This window comes from Paramisgurnus dabryanus, chromosome 4 (assembly GCF_030506205.2).
Source record: "Paramisgurnus dabryanus chromosome 4, PD_genome_1.1, whole genome shotgun sequence".
In the NCBI taxonomy this organism is placed as follows: Eukaryota; Metazoa; Chordata; class Actinopteri; order Cypriniformes; family Cobitidae; genus Paramisgurnus; species Paramisgurnus dabryanus.
Window position 1 is genome coordinate 23,224,058 of NC_133340.1, and position 21,840 is coordinate 23,245,897.

At 37.1% G+C, this 21,840-nt stretch overlaps 3 protein-coding genes across 5 annotated transcripts; 2 read left to right on the forward strand and 1 right to left on the reverse strand.

The window, feature by feature from the left end:
- The first annotated feature begins 1,781 nt into the window (after window positions 1–1,781).
- On the forward strand, window positions 1,782–6,113 carry LOC135785718 (uncharacterized). The gene is made up of 9 exons (XM_073814595.1): window positions 1,782–1,792; window positions 2,484–2,968; window positions 3,056–3,718; window positions 3,865–3,918; window positions 3,989–4,077; window positions 4,159–4,217; window positions 4,773–4,957; window positions 5,046–5,198; window positions 5,333–6,113. Exons 1-9 carry the CDS (start codon window positions 1,782–1,784, stop codon window positions 5,692–5,694), a joined length of 2,061 nt encoding a protein of 686 aa, XP_073670696.1. The 3' UTR covers window positions 5,695–6,113.
- Window positions 6,114–6,514: 401 nt separating this feature from the next.
- Window positions 6,515–12,164, forward strand: elmod2 (ELMO/CED-12 domain containing 2). 3 transcript variants are annotated; one of them, XM_065295248.2, is made up of 9 exons: window positions 6,515–6,560; window positions 7,061–7,208; window positions 7,323–7,351; window positions 7,503–7,600; window positions 7,781–7,910; window positions 8,047–8,180; window positions 8,265–8,333; window positions 8,458–8,591; window positions 11,303–12,164. In XM_065295248.2, the coding sequence occupies exons 1-9, from the start codon at window positions 6,519–6,521 to the stop codon at window positions 11,458–11,460; spliced, it is 942 nt and encodes a 313-aa protein (XP_065151320.2). In that variant the 5' UTR covers window positions 6,515–6,518; the 3' UTR covers window positions 11,461–12,164. The 3 variants fall into 3 exon arrangements, with proteins under 3 accessions (XP_065151320.2, XP_065151322.2, XP_065151321.2); XM_065295250.2 differs by lacking the exon at window positions 6,515–6,560 and adding an exon at window positions 6,597–6,672; XM_065295249.2 differs by lacking the exon at window positions 6,515–6,560 and adding an exon at window positions 6,760–6,882.
- Window positions 12,165–12,251: 87 nt separating this feature from the next.
- ucp1 (uncoupling protein 1) lies at window positions 12,252–19,999 on the reverse strand. Its single transcript, XM_065295255.2, has 7 exons — window positions 19,879–19,999; window positions 19,342–19,475; window positions 18,145–18,352; window positions 16,174–16,371; window positions 15,515–15,616; window positions 13,860–14,040; window positions 12,252–12,877 (listed from the first exon to the last, which is right to left on the reverse strand). Exons 2-7 carry the CDS (start codon window positions 19,465–19,467, stop codon window positions 12,763–12,765), a joined length of 930 nt encoding a protein of 309 aa, XP_065151327.2. The 5' UTR covers window positions 19,468–19,475; window positions 19,879–19,999; the 3' UTR covers window positions 12,252–12,762.
- Window positions 20,000–21,840: the final 1,841 nt, after the last annotated feature.

Below are 21,840 nucleotides of genomic sequence, written 5' to 3' on the forward strand. Positions count from 1 at the left end.
CATTTTTTTCAAATATATATTTTGTGTACAAAATATCTTCATTGAACATGATCTGCACTTAATATCCTAATGATTTTTGGCATAAAAGAAAAATCAATAATTTTAAGGCATAGAGTGTATTGTTGGCTATTGCTACAAATATACTTGTGCGACTTATGACTGGTTTTGTGGTACAACCAGAAAATACAGGAAATTTGTATGCAGGATTAAAAAACAGACTTAAATTAAGCTAAAGTGTCAAGTGTTTAGTGTGAGCTCCTCTTAAATTTGAGCAATAGAAGGAAACCATTTAAACTTAAATGAAATCCTGATTTCTTATTCAAATCAAATGACTTCTGTACTTAAGTCTCTTCGAAAGATGTGCTTAGTGTCAAGAGAGGCCACACTAAATATTGACTTTTGCCTGAAGGATCTATTTTGTTATGAAAATTGTGGTGCTTTTTACATTTGGTGTACATATTTGTTGTATATACTGTTTGCATCTTAATAAAAGGGAGTGAAAAATTAGTGTGGATGATAATTTAAACTTTGCTAAAACAACAACGCTGGAGATACCCCGAGACTTTTACATGATCCTGTATGTCTGTGTGGAAAGATGTGAGTCAAAGGTTTGCTGTTTGACTTCTAGCGTAAACACCTCACACAACTCATATCAAAACAATGATGATAACAGCTGTTTTATTACTCGTGCAACAACCATATAAGCTTTCTGAAGTTCAAAGTTTGTATAATCATTTTACCTCCATATGGAGAGAGGATAAGATGTGAAGTTTGACCCCAAAGAAGGAAGTAGTCTTAAAAAGTTTAGTTAATAATTTAATGTTTTGTATTTTTTGCTCTATCAGTATTGCACATGCTGACAGACTGTTGGTCAATTGTTGACATCACTGGAATAAAAACAATAGCGCACACACAATTGGGTTATTTTGATCAATCATTGTATTCAATCAATCAAACCCACTGTAACCCATGTTTATCATCCATGTGTATTCATTTATCATCTCAGGCTATAAATAATTGGAGGATTAAAAAATACATGTAGACTAATTGATAATTCTTATCAATTAATTATGAATTAGGACTTTAAAATAAAATCTAATGGTTAGAAAAATAATAACCATTTAATTGTAATTAACAATGCATTGTTATTTGTAGCAAGATTACACCACTGACAAATCAACAAACCTTCAAGAGATATGTTTGCTGCTCCTAAAACGGTTTTTCTAGTTTTTAAAAACGAGTCCTTTTCAATACAGTTGTATGCACCTTATTTAACATTCAGCTTATTATTATTTAAAATACTTTCAAAAATTGAAAAACATTGTGTAAGGAAAGTTTTTACATATTTTTTAAATGGCAACATTTAATAAATATTCAAGAAACAGCGACATCTGTCGGATAAACAGGCGATATCATTAGGCTTAATCGACTTCATGCCGCGCCGCAAGAAACGACAGACGGATGACATCAGAGTACCGCGAGAGCGATTCGAAACCATGCGGAGAAGTTTAATTTCGACTCGATCTCGCGATACATTGACGTCATCCGCCTGTCAGTTCTTGCGGCGCCGAATGAAGCGAACACACCTATTGCTGCGTTCCAGACAAGACAAATTTAGGACATATTTCATCTCAATTCAATCATTGGGATTTAGACATAAGGAAATAACAGTTGTCTGGAACGCAGCATTCGACTTAATGCGCACTTCGCAGACCGATTGGCGGATGACATCAAAGTAAACCATCAAAGTTCATCAAAGCGCTTAATGAAGTGAAACGCGCATGCGCAACAGGTAAACTTGCTCTATTGATTACAGATAAAGTACAGGTGATGTTGGATCCCTCTTCCGTTTTTCTTTAAAAACAAGCGTCTGATAATGATTCATAAAGTGTGCGATTATAAATTTGATATGCCGCGTTGGCATTTGTTGTGTAAATGTGGCCTTCTGATATTAATCTATTTGACACTTTTGTCGACTGGTGCGGAGGTGAGTAAACTGATCAAATAAACAAATAAGCTATGCTACTCAATCTAATCGTTTACGTGTCACTTTTACTCTTTGTTTTTGGCAGATAAACAGAAATGACGGCCAAACATCTGGAGGTAAACAGCTGTCAGTCAATACATAATGTGATCAATGATTAAATTTTAGCAATTAGCAAAGGCACAATGTTTCATGTAGTCGCTCAATTGAGTCATATTATTAAAATATTAATGCAAAATAGCGTAATGGTAGAATGATGTCTTATTTTATCCTAATATATATATATTGATAAATTAAACATTTCTAAGACTAGATATATATATATATATATATATAAATGCAAAAAAGCTTAATGGTACAATAAAGTATTACTGCATGATACTAATTAACATTGTTCGAATAAAATATCTCCAGAACATGATTTTGGATAAAATAAAAAAACTCATGCAAAAATCATGCATTAACATAAGGGAATTTTTTTTTATATTATATTGCAAAGTCATTATTCAATCAACATATCCCACATTCAGATTGGAAAGCTTTCTTTCTTGAATCCCTTTGCATCAGGTGGAGGAGGAAGAGAGCGATACGCATTCTTTGCTCTTTGGAGCTGTCATCAGGTTCTCCGGGGTGATAGCGGTACATTCTTCTCCCCTGACTACCTGTGCTCGAATCCTCCTGTCTGGTGCAACTGGACCATTCAGACGCAGCCTGGGAAGCGTTTGGAGGTGTATCTGGAGGACTTGAGCCCCCCGCAGGCCTGTCACCTGAAGAGCGATCAGATCCACCTGGACGAGTTTCCTTCGGCTGCCGGTGACCAGAGGATACTGGAAAGATGTTGGAGAAAGGCCCGATACACGTCGGTATCCAACACTGTCCAGGTGGTGCTCCTCATTGATGGGAACCAACCAGCCCCGTACAGGGGGTTCTCCGGACACTTCAAAGCTTTCGGACCAGTGGATTCTCCTGAGCCCATGTATGAAGGTGAGCAGTTTTTTTTTAATGAATCTTTCTTTCAAAGTGGTTAAATCAGTGGTTGTTGTGTGAGCACGCTTGTGTTTCTCCTGACAGAAATACCCTTTAATGTGATGGAGGAGGCGTTAGGTGGTGAACCTGAAATGGATGCGGTTACGGATGCTCCACTGGGTTTGAGAGGTGTCGAGCCAGATATCAAACTGTTAGGCGTGAATGTGCAAACCACTTCCAAACCTCTGATACTCACTCAGTTTGGGTTCACTTCAAGGGTCAATAAACTTTCTTTTGACAATAGGGAATCATGGGAAAAAAGTCCTGAATCTCCTAGTTCCACCAATTCGTCTCCTCACGTTCTCGCCTCTGGTTACCATAGTAACGTCGCATTCACCGACGATGGGTATTACGACTACACAGTTCCGGGAGAGCAGGAGCCCCTGGCAGGTGGATCTTCTCGGATTCGCCCCGAATACCAGCCTGCTTACAGAAACATCACAGAGATCTCCCTCAGCCCGCACGTCATGCAGGAAGCCTCCAATTCAGTCGCTCGGTCCCCTTCAGCCATGCGCAGGAATGTGGACGCACACGCCCGCAAAACTAAACCAGCCAGAGCCAAAGTGACATCGGATGCTGGGAAAGTTCACTGGGTGAGAGTGGGACATCAAGATGATGTTGCCGTGGAGACGAGCGGAACAGAAAGAAGCATCACGCCACCTGGGTTTTCGAACACGATTGCTCCCAAACTACAGCGCAGATCTAAAGGTGCAGTATGGTAGTTAATACAGATTAGAAAATTTTGGGGTAAATCCCACTATCAAATTCACATTTAATTCCAAAATGAAATAATTTTTTATTATTTAGCCTTCTGTCCTGAGATCATCTCACTTTGTTGTGTTATTATTACATAGAGAAAGCTCAATACCAGCAGAGAAATGCCACCATCAATGTTCATTTACCTGGAGGTAAGACAGTGCTTGTTCAAATAACATAACATTATATATTGGGATGATGTAACATTGTCTGTCCAATCAGAGATCTTGTTTGAGGTGGCTGTGGAGGTCAGTCTGGATTCTGTTCACCTTGAAAAATCGTCTTCCCTCAGATCTCCTCTAGAGGTCATGGTAAGGCTAAGCAACACATTTCCTTCACAGAAATCGTGTGTTGTATGCCGAGCAATCTTTTGGCCTTAAATCCATTCACAGATAAAAGATGAGGTTGGACATCTCGCCCTAAAGGGTCTAGATTTGAAGAGATTTAAGAGGTGAGTTTTAAAGGGCCCATATTATGCAAAATCCACTTTTACATGGTGTATGGAGATAAATGTATGTTGGCAGTGTGAGAACATAACAATCCTAAAATGGAAAAAATTCATCCACTGCACATTTTTTTTATCCGCGTAAAACCAGAGCAGTCTTATTAGACATGCGGTTTTGATACTCTTGTTAATGTGATGTCACACTGAAAGCGCCACCCACAGCCACTGATGGACTGCTTAATTTTACCCAAAAGCTTTTCTAAATGTTTGTTAGCACCTTGTAGCACTTATGTGGCTAAAGATACTATTGTCCCAAACTGTTTTTTTTTTTTACCGAAAGCATTTGCTCATTTGCATTTAAAGGTACAGACATGAAAATTGCACTTTTTTTGTACCCTCCCAAATAGGGGCATTTTGAACATGCTATAACACGTGATCTGCGAGGTATGTTGAGCCGAAACACATTCTAGGCACACCTAAGGCTTATATTACATCTTGTAAAGATGGGCATAATTTGTGCCCTTTAAATAAAGCAGCTTCTGTAAGGTCGCTCAGGATGTGATTTGTGAATGGATTTGTTTCTAGATTGAGTTCGGGAGTTTTGTTCATCATGTGGGTGGAGTTTCAGAAGACTGCTGCAGGAGTGCACACAGATCTTCAGTCCAGTCTGCAGGGAATAAAGGGCAACACCGTTAAATCCCAAACCGGCAAAATCCAGGGCATTATAGCTTCAGTCTCTACTGAAGGTACATAACAGACGCATTTCCCAATTTACTAAGATTCATCAAGTCACACGATTTGACTTTCGTGCAATGTGTGTCTGTGTTTGAATAGACATCAATGAGTGTGAGACACAGATGGTGGTGTGTAATGCACACGCGGAGTGTGTGAATCAGTTTGGATCATACACCTGTCACTGTCTCCATGGTTACCACGAGGCTCATCGTGGGCCGGACGGGACCGTTTGTGTCGAGTCTGCTGATTCCGGTAAGAGAAGAGGCGTGTTCACAAGTTTACATAAGATTATACAATTTAGTGCAATACAAAACGAATTGCTCATTTTATCATTTATGAAACCCTGTTAGCCTTTACGATTTGTTATGCGTCTCTTATCTTTCTAGATTGTAACTGGACAGCATCTCCCAAGATCCTCAAAGGCATTTACGTCATCTGCAGTCTGCTCATTTTGCTCATCTTGTTGTTGCTGGTGGTAGCCGCTTTTCTTTACCGGCGATATTACAGAGGTATTTTCCTGCCAAGCTGCCAGAAATCCAGCATCAGCAGCACTAACGACGAAGACAATAATAATACAGAAAGTGATGATCGTGGTGGCGTTGACCCCAGACTTCCCCCTCCACCCCCACCTATGAGACTGTCTAAAGATGGGCTGCGCTCCTTGGATCTGCCATTATTACGATTCAGCCCTCTAGCGCCACCTGATGGATTTCGTAGTAAACATTACACGGAGAAACACCAGTTTTGATGGTTGCACATTGTTACTCTCTTGTATGAGAGTATTTAGTTGCACTTAAATGCGTCACTTTTCACAAAGTGTGTGACTGGTCTTGCTTGTGTGTGTGTGTTTGTTGGTTACTGGTTTGTATTGGTTTCTGCATTTCCATAATTGTGTTTTAATGCTTTAGGGTTTGAAATCTATACAATTTTGGTAAAGGTTGGCTCCCTGTAAATATTTGGCTTATATTTTTTGTTAATGTATTTTTTTGTTATTGACTGGTCACAGAATTATCACACTTTTTCTGTATGTTTTGATATTATGAAATATACATTTGGTTTTGAGACACTGAACTGAGTTGACTGTGACATAAAAGATAATTTAGGAAATACTCGAAGGAAATTCAGAAATATCTGGAGTATTAAAGTGTGTTATGTGGGCAAGTAATGACACCAAAGCGTCATGTTTTGCTTAAAATAAGCAAGAGCAACGTTGTATAAGTGGTTTTAAATAAAAAACTATATTTCTATAATAACAAGATGTAAACTGGATAAGAGCATTAGTTTCCGAATTTTACTTTGGCTGTTTCTGAATCCGAAAGCTACAGCCTCCGGAGGTCGCATTTCCAGGCCGCATACGTCATTTAAAACGGTCTTATTTCAAAATATTAACAATTATAAAGTTGACTAATATTCTTATTTAATCGTAAACTGTTGTAATTTGCTAAATATTTGCGAATGGAATGCTTCGTTATCTTAAACCAGACTTGATGACTTGTGAAGCCTGCTTATGCAACCTTCATCTATGAAGGCTCGCACCCCTGTGATGTCATAGCGCTACAAGTGTTACTGCGCATGCGCGGCGAGCGTAATCGTTTCCGGGGGAACAGGCTGCTGGTAAGTGATTCATACAGTTTTTCTACTCTATGAAATCGTTAGTAGGTCGTATTACATAAAAACTCGGAAAAGCAGCAAGTCAAATTGAAGTTGTCGTGAAAGAATATAAAAGGTAGCAGCGTCACGTGATTTGCGTGATACGTGGCGTTCACGCGTATTATTTTGCAATCTCGTGCAACCTGTTGTGTTGGGCATCACGTTCGACTTCTGTTTTGCTATATTTGTATTGTCATCTCATTTCATTTATTATCATCATTATCATTTTTGGTATGATTTAATTTTAAACTGAAAAAAGACGAATCCTTTGCATGCATCCCATTGGGTAGATAAATCATTATTGTTTCTGGTTACGCAATGATAATCAATTGTTTATGTTTAGCACTAGATGCAATAGTAATGCATGTTGTCTTATCAAATGCATAGAAAGTGCCTAACTTGTGTTTGTAGTATCCTGTTGCATTTGTGCGTGTGTGAAACTCACAGTTGTGTTTGTATTTCAGAAGATGTTTGGGTATATCTGGCAGTGTTTCTATTCCTCCTGTCTGCGTTTCTGGATGAAATGGCTTCTTCGTCTCGTGACAGGAACATGCGAGCTGCAGCGGATCTGTGCACAATGCAAAGCTGGAGCACTCAGGACATCACAGATAGGTGAAGGGTTAAGATGCATTTCAAACAATATTGAAGGAGTTAACATGTATCTATGCTCAGTTTGAATCTGTCACGCATATCAGTTTTCAAATCTGTCGTTGTTTGCCTTTGCAGAATACTCTCTGAAGTCCTCCAAAAGCAAGGTATGGGCTAATGTGGACACTTAAGCACTTTACTATCTCAGTATTAGCTCATATTTACACAAACCAGTGTCTTCACCTGCGTGTTATTGATCCAATCCATAAACTTCACTTTGCTTTGTGCAAACATTTGTTTTGGATTGTGTTTGAGCAGGTATTGCGGTCGGCTTTATCTGTGAAGGAGGAAGATTTGGAGGACCGAGTGGCTCAAATAATTCGGGAGAAGAGGATCAAAGTACAGAAAGATCCTAGGTGATCATCTTTTAAAACTTTTTGTTGTAAGGAAAGACAAAAAAAATTTGTTCACATTTGAAATCGAAGATGGAGTGCAATGCATTGTGGGATACAGTCTTATGTGCTTTGTGCACAATATATATTGCATAAATACGTTTCAGCCTCTTGTTATAGAAATCCTTTATTTGTGTTTTACAGATTTAAGATGAATCTTCAGCAATGCTTACTACAAATAACCGGATATAGTGAACTGTTTGAGACAGTTGAAGAACTACGCAAAGAGGTGTTTGATTCGGAAAATGAGGAACATGAGAGGATGCTTCTCAAGGTAAATTTAACATCCTCTAAATTTTACAATGCACTCAAAACAGCACTCAATTCTTCTTTCAGTTATTACTGTGAAAAGTGAAGCTCAATGCAGATTTTAATGTCAGTGGTTTAAATTTTGGTTTGTTTTGGGTCAGTTGTGGGACTTGTTAATGCCCACGGTCAAGCTGGAATCGAGAATCACTAAACAGTGGTGCCGAATTGGCTTTCAAGGGGATGACCCGAAAACAGATTTCAGAGGGATGGGCATGCTCGGCCTCACAAACCTTGTGTAGGTGAAACTTCTGTATTGTGCAAAATTTGAAGTTCACATTACTTTCCTGATTTAGGTTAATGTGTTGCTTTGTTTGTCCAGTTTTTTTAGTGAAAAATACACAGATGCATCCCGCAAGGTTCTGTCACATTCAAATCACCCCAAACTTGGGTAGGTCCACATTGTGGTTGAAGTTATAGCTGGGTGTGATGTACCGCCACCTCATTTAAGTATATAATGATAGTGAATGTTAAATGTTAAACAGTAAGTTACAGTGTGTGTTGTGTTTTTGCAGGTACTCGTATGCCATAGTGGGCATCAATCTAACTGAAATGGCGTACAGCTTAATGAACAGTGGAGCTCTAAAATCTCATTTCTATAATACAGTATCTGGAAAACCCCAAATGCAACACTTCCATCAGTTCTACTGTAAGTATGCACAATATTTATTTATTTATTTATACTGTGGTTTCTTTAACATGCTTTCCCATCTTTATATGGACAGAATGTGTTCAAAACAATAAATAAATGCAGCATATATGTGTTGTTTTGACCATCTGTGCTGTAATCAATTTAAAGGTGCAATGTGTAAAACTTAGCGGTGAGGTTGCAAATTGTAGCCAATGGCTCAGCGCACCGCTCACTAGTGAAAAACAAAGCTTTTCGAAGATTCAAATAAATTAAAACCAACTTCTCGCAAAAATATTAACCGTTTCGAAGCATTCAAAACAATTTACATGCTGGCGACACCTTCTGGTTAAAATGTGTAAAGGCAATAAGATCCAGGCCCAAACATAATGACAGCTTCTACAAACAATTTGCAAATATGTTCACAACAGTGTTATGCCTTCAATATAATTTATTAAATCATTCATTGTCATTAAATATTAGTATTATTGTTTGGGCTGTCACAATGATTAAATAATCGTCTCACCGCGATTGTTTGACGTCATTGCGATGATTTCAGATCACCGCAATGATTGCATATCTCTCTAAAAAACACAATGGGGAGCTGCAGCGCCTGTTTATACGAAACCATATCTAATGGCCCTACTTGACAGTGTAACGCAATACATTGCAAAGCCATTTAATACAGTGGAAAAACAGCATTTAAAGAAATGCTGCAAAACTTTGATAAGAATTATGATTTGCCAGCATACATTTCCAAAACAGCAATTCTAATTTTAGGGAAGTAAAAGATGCTATTATTAAGAAGCTGTAAGGATTTTTTTTGCAGCCACGACAGACATGGTCCAGTACTAATATGACTTTTTTAGGATTGGCTACTTTTTAAGGCCTGTTCTGGAATAGTCAGTTTATTTTGATTGCATTTTTATGTTCAGTTATTTTTCAGACACTTCATTGTGTTTATTTCTTATGAAGAATTTTTAGTTTTTGAAAGATATATTCATTAAATAATTACTTTTAAATATGTGTTTTATTAATATTTACTGCTAGGTGAACCTTGCAAAAGATTTAATTTAAATAATCACAACAATGTTACAAAAAATCTATGAGAATTGAATGTCAAAGCAATAAAACAGACAATTAATCGTCATAATTTATTAAGCAATTAAAGGCTCTCTAAGCGAATATGTTCAACGTCACTTGTTGTTGATATTTGAACTGTTTTCAAACAAACGGAGCGTAGCTAACTCCTCCCCCTCCCTTCCGTGCTTTCGTGAACGCGACCAACCCCCACCCCCAAATCCTTCTTGGCGTTTATTGGCTGTAAAACTTTGTTTTGTTTCGTGGTGCAGGTTTGGCCACTGTGTGTATATTGAAGTTTGTAGAGCCTGGGCTGTCTACAGAGATCGCGTTTTTTTTTTACAGTTTGATCAGCGGTCAGGTAGCAAGCAGATAGTGAGAAGATGTGTGCTGTATGTAACAAAAAATGTTTTATTGTCTAAAACGCGTGAATTCGCTTAGAGAACCTTTAACTGTCAAATGCCAAATTTCATAATCATGACAGCCCTTTTTATTGTGCTATGTCAGGTGATTACATAGACCTTACAATTTTGTCTTCCAAATTCTCAAAATGTTCCCAAACAATCAGCCTTGGTTTTTTTATATCCCTCATTATACAAAAAACTTTAAATGCCAAATGGCCAGAAAACACGACACATTTCGTTTGATTAATATTCATAATAAAACTGTCCCGAAATTAGTGAAGGATAGTAGACACCGATTCATGAATTCATTTTTAGATCAAAACCCCCTATTGGTGAACCATTGCTGTTTGAAAACAGTTATGATGTTACAAAGCCTTGTTTGCTAAAATCATGTGGCTTTGCCAGTTTGAAACACGCTCCGAACGAATGATTCAAAACAGAAGATTCATAAAGGTTCCAAAGCCTCTCAAAGCATTGTTTCGAAATTCACTAACGCTCACTAGAGCTGGCGAAAAAATCTTCTGCGATTTATCATGCGTGTCTCATCAGTAAAACCGGTTCGGTGATTAGTAGTAAACTGCTATCACTTGCTTTCAGATGGAGCGGCATTTACTACACAGAGCCATATTTCACCAAGAACCTAGGAAAAATCGCGTTCATAATCGTGGAAGGTAGTCTTCAATTATGAACGCGATTTTGTCTAGCTTCTTGGTGAAATACGGTGAAACATTATTTATTTTGCCCAGCTCTACTGCTCACCCCTTTATTTCTAAGCTCATGGAGATTCTACGGTGTGCGACACAGGACAAACATGTCGTCATCTTTACCGTCATCTTTAGTCGCCGTTACTGTAGAAAATTGTTGTGCACAAAATGCCGACTTCCATGTGGGACCTGAGGTGTACTTTATGTAGATAGAAATGGCTAATACTAAGATAATAAAAATATAACTGTTTAATATTTAATGTCTTTAAACACCACTGAAAACATGGTTTTGTATATTATGTTGCATTTCTGTCAAGAGATCCTCGTCAAAGTTTACACACTGCACCTTTAATGGACATTTAGTTTTTGTCACTTTTGATTGGATGTCAGTTACATACAAATGTTAAAATGGCATATGGTTCATTTTCTCAATAAATACGAAAGTAAACTGATTTTATTTTCCTTAAAGGCACATGTCTTACATTATTTGCATGGTTAAGTTCACATTAATTCTCATTACTGTAATTTTTTAATTTTCTGGTAGGTTACCTGGCGTATGAGTTTGATAAGTTCTGGTTGGAAGAGGAACCAGAGAGCATCATGGAGTTCAATCGCTACAGGGAAAAGTTTCACGACAAGGTCAAAGAGCAACTCCAGGCACCAGGGGTCACGCTTTCCTTGACTTTGGACCCACGCAAATAACAACTGCATTCCAGCACAAGAGCAAATAAAGGAGTAACTTTTTCTCTAGCCGTTAAATGAAAATTTTCACTTTTTCAAGGATATCCATAATTGTTTTTAACAAAGAAATGTACAATGTGCATGGAGAAATACAGCATAAAGTGTGTGGGTTTAGCTAATTGGTTAGCTATATTTACATGGTCAGGGTAAATACTTAAACTGTTAAGTATTGTTTATAACACTATTGTGCATTAAAAGTAATATAATAAATCTCAAATTAATCGATCGTAATTCATGTTTAGGTTGTGTTCTGTTAATTCCCATTTCTTTGTTACAATTACCCATCTCAGGAAGTTGACATTTCTGTTAATAATCAAAAATTATATTAGTAAGTTGTTTTTCGTTTGCAAAATCTTTTGTGTGCAGTGCATTCAGACTATTTTGCATGTTTTTGTGTTAAAGTTGTAACGTCATCACCCATCTGTATATTTCTTAAATTGTGGCCTATAACAGGAAAGAGTATTTAAATATCAGTTTTTTATCTGTTCTGTGAATATTGTTACCTCGACTCAATTCCAAAGTACAAGAATTTGTAATGCACAAAGCCTTTATGTAACATTGTGTCGTGTTATTTAAAACCTTTGTATTTGACCCTATTAATTTTATAGTGTTGGTTTCATACCTGATGTTAAAAAATAAAAGTAGTGAGTGACTGTTAATAAATGTTCAATTTTCATTATGAGTTTGGATGAACGGGCAGTAAGAGTTAAAAAATGAATCTGATTTTAAAATATAGAAAGATGCAGTCACAATATTGTACATACACATTTTAATTTTCCACGTTCACTATAAAGACGACAATCCAGTTTATAGCTGTATAAACTTGTTCACCTGTGTATGCATATCTTGAGGTTTCAGTACTGAGGCTGTCTCACTTTGGCTTATTACAGAAATATGGTCAGGGTATAACAAATACATGTTATGGTAAAAAGTATGGCTAGAAACATAAATATTACATACACATTATATACATTAAGACATCACAAAGTGAGGTACAGAGCATTGGTTTCAATTTCTGCATTTCATGACAAAATCAGTACATTGAGCATTTTTCATAATTTACAAAAAATATAATTTACATGAAAGAAATGCCTTGAAATCAAGGCTGGCGAACGGGATGCCATTCAGAGTTTCAGCATCCTGTAGTGTTGGCTATTCATATCTGAATATTAAGAAGTTGAAAGGATCTCCAGTTCTCATCTTTGTACTGGAGAGGTTTTAAAGTCTTTGGGTTGAAAATATAGATTTATGTTTTTTAGCGTCTTATGTGGCCTCTTCTAGTCTGCTCCTGGACTTCATCATGGCTCTCTTAAGCTGCTCAAAAGACACAAACATCACCACATTCCAAGAGCCCAACCTCAGGAAAGACGGGACAAACCTAAAAAAAAAACATGTTTTAAATTAAAATTTTATTTTAAGTGCAAAAATACACACATGCTGCAGCAGGCCTAATGTCCTAACAAATGGTTAAAAAGCTGTCACTGGGGCTGTATCCTTTAAATGGTCCTTTAGGACCAATGTGTACCATTGAGGTGCTAATATGCAATCTTTACTTATAATCTCGTGAAATAATCTCCTGAATTTCAAAAGCATTCTTGATTAAAATTAATTAAGCATATCTAGCGCCCCAGAGCACCTACGGCAGTGATGGAGGGGCCTGGAGGGCCACTGTCCTACATAGTTTAGCTCCAACCTTTAAAAACTCACCTGCCTGTAACTTTTTAGTAATCCTAAAGACCTTGATTAGCTTATTCAGGTGTGTTTGATTAGGGTTGAAGCTAAACTCGGTAGGACAGTGGCCCTCCAGGACCAAAGTTGCTCATACTTGACATATGCCTGAGGTACTAATATGTGCTTTTTGAAAGAGTACGGCCCCAATGCTAGAGATAATTTTTTGACAATTTTTTATGACAGTGTGTCATTATGAGTACTTTTTATAGCCCAATTGGCTTTTAGTATAATACAAATATTTTTAGGATGTTTTAGGCATTTGAATTATGAGAAATAATTCAGCTGAAAATAAAAACGGAAAACTTTTACATACATTGCAGGAAATTAAATTCTCTATATAGGTCAAACTGGGTAAACACATGCACTCTGGAGTGATTTTCCAAAAAAATTTATATTTTCTAAAAAAAAGTATGTGCATATTTCTATTCAATACTTTTAGTATGAATAAAATGAATAACTTTAATAATTTTTAACCATGCCCTCAGTATAATGTTTCCGATTGTATAGATTTAGTATCAGCTAAGAGCAGGTAATATACATTCCTAACATTCTTGCAATAACATTTTACAATTCAACACTAACTAGCTTTAAACATGAGTGACTGTTGAAGTGATTTTGTGATCTCTTACCCCTTGTAAAAAGCAGTGGGACCCTCCTTGGTCATCATAGTCCATGCGCAGTTGATGGAGCTTTTGTATTGACCAGGAGGAGAGTTCATGTATCGAGTCTTCACCACATCCACCGGGGACGCGATCACTGTGGTGATGAAACCGGCTCCAAACGCAGACGTGAAATGGCAGGGCAGGTTATCTGTTACACCAGAAAAGAGATTACTGAGATCATATGGGGAATTCGCACACAATGGCAAAAATACTTATCACAAAGTTTGGTGCCTTTCCATCAAGCGAATGATGGTAGTATTGGTAACCTAGTAACCAACAGTTAATAAAACAAGGCACGCTTAAAAAATGGAGACAGGACTGCATTTAGTCACAATGGGCAAGTTATTAATTTACTACCAGTGCAGCTTGTAATTGCCAAACTAAATGCTGTGCATAGAAGAGAAATGCAGAATTTTTCATACAGGCAGGCACTACAGCAAGGGTAGTACGACAACGTCAAGCCCCATATATGGTGAAGACAACATCAGCTGATACACCTAGATGATCAGTCACATGAATTTAATGTTCGCTACGTCAGAATTTATTCGGCAAATGCATTTCCATCTCCCATTATTCGCATCTACTCTATTGCATAAGTCAAAACCAAATTATGAGCCGAAATACTTTTTTTTCACAAATTAAGAGATTTTAATTCAAAATCATTTCTGATTCAATACTTCAAATTGCATAAAATCAAGTTGATGGAAACCCAGCTAATGACTATTAAATGACTTTAGCTGGGTTATTAATAAAAAACTAATTTGGAACGCAGTTAGAGACAGTTGCTGCCCATTAAAGATTTGCACTAAACTTAAGCGTTGTTTTCTAAATGTCGACAAAAAACTTGCGAAATAACGGTGTTTCCATTTACAGATGTGATGCGACTGAAATGTAGTTTTGTTGTCTCGCGATAAGTAATTCCAAAAACCATGGCGACAAATGTGTTTATACTTTAAACTGTGCCGCTCAGACCGTCATGTGGATGACATCAAAATACAGCAAGAGCGACTCAAAAAAATACAGAGTGTCAACTGCCGAATCGCTCTCGCTGTATTTTGATATGATGTGCTTATCAGTTCTTGAAGTAGAAAACACGTCTTCTGTCTTGTCCTTCAACCCTATACCGTGCCATATTTAAAGAATAATCATGTGACTTTTACGCACGTCAGGTGACCTGTAAATCTGAAAAAAACTTTTTCACGCTCGGGAGAGGTGTTTTTTTTTTAAACATATATCGCAAAACTGAAATGAAAACAATTCGCTATTTCAATTTGCGCTATTGAAGGGCTAGTAACTGTCACCTGTCATTTGGCAATTTCTTCACACCTTTGCTCTTATTTTACTGCCCATTGTACTGCACAATGTGCTGATATCTACATATTTTGTTTGTTGATCCAAAGTATGACCCAAGCACCAATACTGTCTTATCAAGTGAAAAGAGTTGTAAAACATCAAAGAGGTTTGGACCAGTTCATTCCAACACCGTTCACAATCGTTACGCCCAGTACAGCAGTAAACCAAGCATGTTTGAACGTTTGACCAATCAGTCATCACAGAAGCTGAGTATGTTCATGGTCTGATGTTGTGTTCAGCAGAAAAGATTCTAAGTGTATCGAACATACCTGACATCAGTTTGTGTCTGAGAATGGCTTCCTTTATCAGGTCATAAGAAACAAGTTCTGTACAGTTGACCAGGGCATTTCTTGTGATGTTGGGCAGAGTTCCTGTACAGAGAAGATGGATTGAATATAAATGAGATATTCATGGTAGTCACTGGTACTAAATGTGACCCTGTCTGTAAAATCCAGGCCAAAGACTTGAGATTAGGTTATGAGAAATTAAGAGCATCAAAGTTTGATTTAAATCATGACCTTCAATAAAAACTCTTATTATGTGAACACAAGGCCATATTTGTCTCGGTTTCCGCTACAAAATAATTTTACAAGGTGGGGTTGTTGGCCCTGCGCTTAACCCTCAACCTGGAGGACCGGGTGTTGTCTTTATAGTCTGGCCCTTCACCTTAAACCAATCCGGCAAAGGGGGCATGTAAGTCCTCAATGATATAGCTCCCAGGTTCACTAGGGCACAAAAGCCCATCCACCACAGCAAGGTGGCAACACAATGGAGAGAATAACTAGTTTTTAATAATTAAAGATATTAAGGTTATAAGTTCTTCATGTAGGATAATTTTATGTAGAAAACAGTAAATCACTATAAAAATTGACTTCAGCTGAGTTTTGACAGGCGTGGGGGTCACATATTTCCAAAATGAAACACAAACCTTTCCACAATCCACGGAGACCCTCTAGCTGAAATATTTGTCTGTAAGCCTGCATTGTGCCATTGTAGCGCCTTCCCACACCCTGCAGATTCATCTGGGCCTGGAAACGCACCTTCACAACGTCTGTGGGCTGTGCCACTGACACAGCCATGGCACCTGTAGTGCAGCCCGCTAAGATCCTGATGCCCACATTGGGGTCTGTAAGGTAGAAATGAATACATTGAATTCATTATTGAAAGAGTCATCCCCAAGGCCGCCTTAATGCACGGGCTTACCTGGGCTGAAGCCCAGGGGCCTCCCAAGTTCAAGGGCCTCCCAAGTTTGCGTTCATGATGAGCTGAAAAGGTCATATTGTTTTGTAACTTGTCAGGTTTTCTGTCAATCACTCTAATTGAACGTTACATGGCTGCTGATTGGTCCGTTGTAACTTAACGTGAAATAAAATGTCAGACGTAACATATTTTTTATTCCGCGTAATGTAATTAAGTGCGCGTTGTCAACTTGACATTCCTGCACGTTAGACTGAGTATGACAGAGAAACAGGAAATAATCCACAAACAAATGAAAGAGTAATTTCTGAAATTTCATAATAAGCATTAGTGAGGTGCAGGTCTCTCTCTCTCTTTCGTGCGCGCGCTCGCTCGTTCGCTCTCTCTGTGCTCGTGCAGCTGTCTGAGTCTCTGGGATGCAGAAGTCTCTCCAAAAGTGCACAAGAAACTGTGCCGCTAAATTAAGAAAGGAGTTCCCGGACATAATGCTGTTAGTTGTTATAAAGTTTAAGTTTACTCGCGTTTATATCAGTGACGCGTGCGCAGCTGGAGCGATGTTTGACGCGACGTTAGCTCACAGTATCTGTTGGTTTAGAAAGACGAGAAAGAGACGCAACGGTAAAGGTGCAAGTCTAAGAAAGTAAAGAGCGACAAGACCATCTCAAATTATTATCCCCTGATAGCACCATTATAATCTCATTATCTAAAGATCTTATATACAGGTATGTTCCCTGTCTGTCTTGTGCATATTCATACTTGGTCGTTTTACATGCTTATGTATGCATAAATAGGCTACTAAATACAATGCATACTATATCTTCAATAGCCTACAAAATAAATAACTGATTAAAAACCAAGATTCTGTCTATAAAGACTTATCTTTTGTTATCATTAATGCATTTAACAAGATTCTGTCTATAAAGACTTATCTTTTGTTATCATTAATGCATTTTTACTTTAAAACTAACTTTAACTTATTATATTTTTAAAACTGTGGTGAGCATTTAAGTATGAGTGGCAATTTTCTGCAAATTTGTATATTCCAAAAACTATATAAATATAAAGCTTATAAACATATATACTTTCACACATTTTGGTTTTATTATCACCACATGTTGCTGTGTGTGGTTGTTAAATAAAGTGTCTTGTGTTTATGCTCAAGTGGGCTCAGTGATATGTTAATAACAATATTATGGTGTTTTCTGGCTCAAAGAGGGAAAACTCACAGTTGTATGTCTCGAAAGAAACTAATGCATTTTGTGATGTAGATTACCTAGATATTACACTTAAAAAAAAAAAAAAATTAGACTATAAATCGAGGGGAAGGGGGGCCTACAAAACCTCTTAGCCCCGGGGCCTCACATTAGGTTAAGGCGGCCCTGGTCATCCCATAACCATATTGTGAAGTTCATAACTTTACAAATAAAGATACAAAAGTTGTCCCTTTAAAAAGGTTCTAATATATGTACCATTTAGGTACATATTTGTACTTTAGATATTTCCATATGTATCTTTTATGTACCAATATGTATATTTGAGGTACTAATATGTACTCTTCAGTTACAAGGGTACTGCCCCAGTGACAGCATTTTTGGTATGTTTATTTCTGAGAGCTTTGTGTCACATGTTTCTCCTAATATTCCTTATGAGAATAATCAAGAAATTGGATGTACCCAATAAACATAAAACAATCATAACTCACTGTCTTTGCCCCTTGTGTAGAAGCCCTTGACGCTGTCATAAAGGCCGATTCGTATGGATGCAAAAGCCATCTGTCTCTGAAGTCCTGCTATTAATCCGTTGTACAACGAGCGCGGCCCCTCTGTTCGTACCATGGTGCTTATGGTCCCAAACACACCCCTGTACCTGATGCCTTTAGCCGCTCCTGTCTTGGCTTTCTCTCCCTGGATCTAGGAGCAGGAACATGTACAAATTGTGTTGGAATAGATGAGCAAGAGAAGAAAGTTCTGAAAACAGATGCCATAGTTTAAACTTGTTGAGATGTTTTGGTACTTTAAAGAACTTCAAATTTTTTTTAAGTATGAATACTGTAAATATTCACTGGTTTTGCAAGTCAATTCATGCTATTTTAAGTTTTTACATGTGATAAGTTGATATAAGTTGAAATATACTAGTCAACATTTGAAGTGGATCAAAAACTTTCATCCAAGTTGTCCTAAGAGAAGAACGGATATTGGGTATTGGTTTTAAGGCAACTTTTAGGAAAGGTTTTGATCCACTTCAAATGTTGACTAGTGTAGTTTAATTTTTTAAAGTAACATATGTTGATTCGATTTTATTTACAGTGTACTATATGACGTGTTTAAATGAACCTATGTTGTTTTAAACCATGGATGCACTAGCAGAAAAAAATGATGAAAATTGGCACCCCGGCAGTCAATGAGGTGGTACCTTCTCAAAAAGTACACTTTTGCACCTAATAACTTAAGATTAGAACCTCAAAGATATATATTGGTAACAAATGTGTACATATCTGTACCTATGGCACATACAGAATTAGGACCTTTATTAAGGGTACAGATGACAGCTGGTGTTGTTCATAAATGGTCATTTAAGGTTAAGTCTAGATTCATTCAAACCAAGAATTGTTTTTGTCCACATTTTATCTAACCATTGATTAGGAATGGAGCTTAACTTTGCAGGACATTGGCCCTCCAGGACCAGGAATGCCCACCCCTGGTTTAGAATGTCAGTTTGCAACATAAAACTCAAAAAGTTTAATGTGCACCAAAGAATGCATCATACACATGTAAAGTGTCCAATATTAATATCTAAAAATGACCCAATTTATTTAAATAAAATCTATTATGTCTATTTTGGATAATGTGCAATCTATTGATCAGTTAAAGCAGATGAAGATGTGATGTACAGTATGTACCTGCAGGCGAACTTTAGCTGTGTCCAGAGGGAAAGTGACTAAATCAGCGATGCAGGCAGCTGTTCCTGCGCTCAAAACTTTAACTCCAAGAGGAGGTGGTACATCAGATGGCTTTAAACCCACCATACTGACACCTGTAGTACCAGAGAAAGAAAGAGAGGGAGAGTCAAATACATAAATTTTTATGTATTATAATACATGAAATATAATGATTACATTACTGTAAAACTATTTGAATCTTGGAAGAAGGGATTGGGACAGTGTCACTGTATTTGCACTACAAATAATATGTATTAAATGCTAAATGGCTAATGAAAGACTTTAACATACATTTACACCAAAAGAAGATCAAAAGATGTCAGGTGTTTCAGACTGTTTGGTGTGATATACACTATGTACATTATAAATAACTAAATAATTCAAATAATACATTTAAATACAATGTTTTTGTGTGCACAATATTTTAAACAGAATACTTTCACAGTTATGCATATTGAATTCAGATTACAAATAATAGAGTCACACAGATTAACTGACCTGTGGTTGGATTTCTCTGTCTGATGGTATGACAGGGCTCTAAGAGTGAAACCTCAAGTTGTTGCGAGAGCAGCTGTCATTCCATCTTTCTTTATATATCAGAGACCGTTTTCTTTTTTTTTTTACATCCATTTGCGCAGGGAGGTGTTTCTTTGGGACAGATTACTAAGCAACACAAAGTCCACCCTCTAACAGAGAGCCAATGTCCAAAACATCCCACATCCAGATAAACAACACAACACGTCTTTTCAAGTTATCAAAAACTGTAATGTTAACACACATATTTCACATTACCTTGCAAAGGTCAACAAATGACCTTTACTTATGTTTTACAACAAAAAAGCTACAGACTCTACAGTATATGAAGAATAGGGACATAGGTATGTTGTAAGGTTTGCAGGATAAAAACCTTTCAAATTTGATACGGTTTAATGTTTATGAAAGTCAACATTGTGAATGTTTTGGTGTGAGTAGCAGATCTGAATGAATGCAGATCCATTTAAAGAGGCTGAGCAGATCTCAGCCAATGACTGGTGAGTCTAAAAGGTGATTGGCTTATGGCAGGGTGGTTACAGTATGAGCCAAATGGTAAACATGAGAAAACATGCCAGATTTTAGCTCTTTCCAGGATTTGATCTGAACATGCGTAATTTTCTCAGTACTGGAGGCCAATTACTGTTTCTATGTAGGACTATCAAATCTGAGGTGATGGAGAGTTTATGCTGTGTACAAGTACATTTTACATATTATGTTTATGCTTACCACCTGGTGAAGTTCAAATGTAGATGCCGGCAGGTATTAGAAACCCATGTGTATGGGGGGGGGTAACAATTGTAAAGCAAGTTGATTACAATACAAATAGACTGCATTAAGGCATTAAAATAAATGACACATTTCTTTAGATAAATCATGTTCTTTAAATCACAGCAACTTGTTTGCTTCATCTCATTGCGATAAAAAGTGGTGGAAGCTTTCTAATGTGAGTCAGTCTTTGAGAGATATAAAGGAGGAGCAGGAGAGATGTTTGTGACTAAAGGTCATAAAAAACTGATAAGCGGCCTGTGCAGTTTTTCAACTTGTGCAAGACCCCCTAAACAAAACCACTGGCTTCAACTGGACCATTATCTTTGTGAATTCATCTGCTGACTGTATTGCAACAGATCATTTACCAGGCAAAGATTAAGATCAGACGGTTAAAGCGGAGTTATGACCAAGGATTTGTTCACACTAAAGCTAATTACAATTTGTGATCCAGTGCAGTTGTTCTGATAGCACAGTCGATATCCGAAATCATTGCATAATCACGATTTCCACGTTTTTCATGTACCCATTGTTTGCAACATGCACATGGACATATTTGGGATTTTATTTATTAGCATTGTATGTTTTTACAACAGCCACAAAACATCATCAAATTTTTTTATTGATGTCCTCAAAAATCATCAAACCTCATTAAAATAATCTGAAGAAAGTGAAATTATTATAGCACAAACGTGAAATAAAAAATGATATTATTAACCGAATGTTCTCGGCTTGTATTATACGTTCATCAAATACTTTTGCTTCAAATCCATTTAATCCTGGACTCAGGCCATTCAAAAAAACTGGTTTATCAGAAAAGAGTCTATTAAAAAATGCTCAATTACAAGAAACCATTTCAGACGCACTTAGCGGGCTTTGTATCTGAGTTCTTCCAATTGTTTAGTAATAAAAAAAAAGTGACAACCAGAGATAGATTTGTAATTTAATATATTAGATGTATAAGTAAATTATTAAGTTTTCCAGCATTTCTAACTATTATTTAAGCCGATAAAATATCTTAAAATATAATATATATGTTTTAAAATCGCAAAGTATACTCCATGCATAGCAATGGCGTCTCGTGACTGCTCTTCTGAGGGATGCAAATTCAAATGATGTGTTCAAAATGTCATGTGTGTTGCTCGTGTTTTCAAAATATGT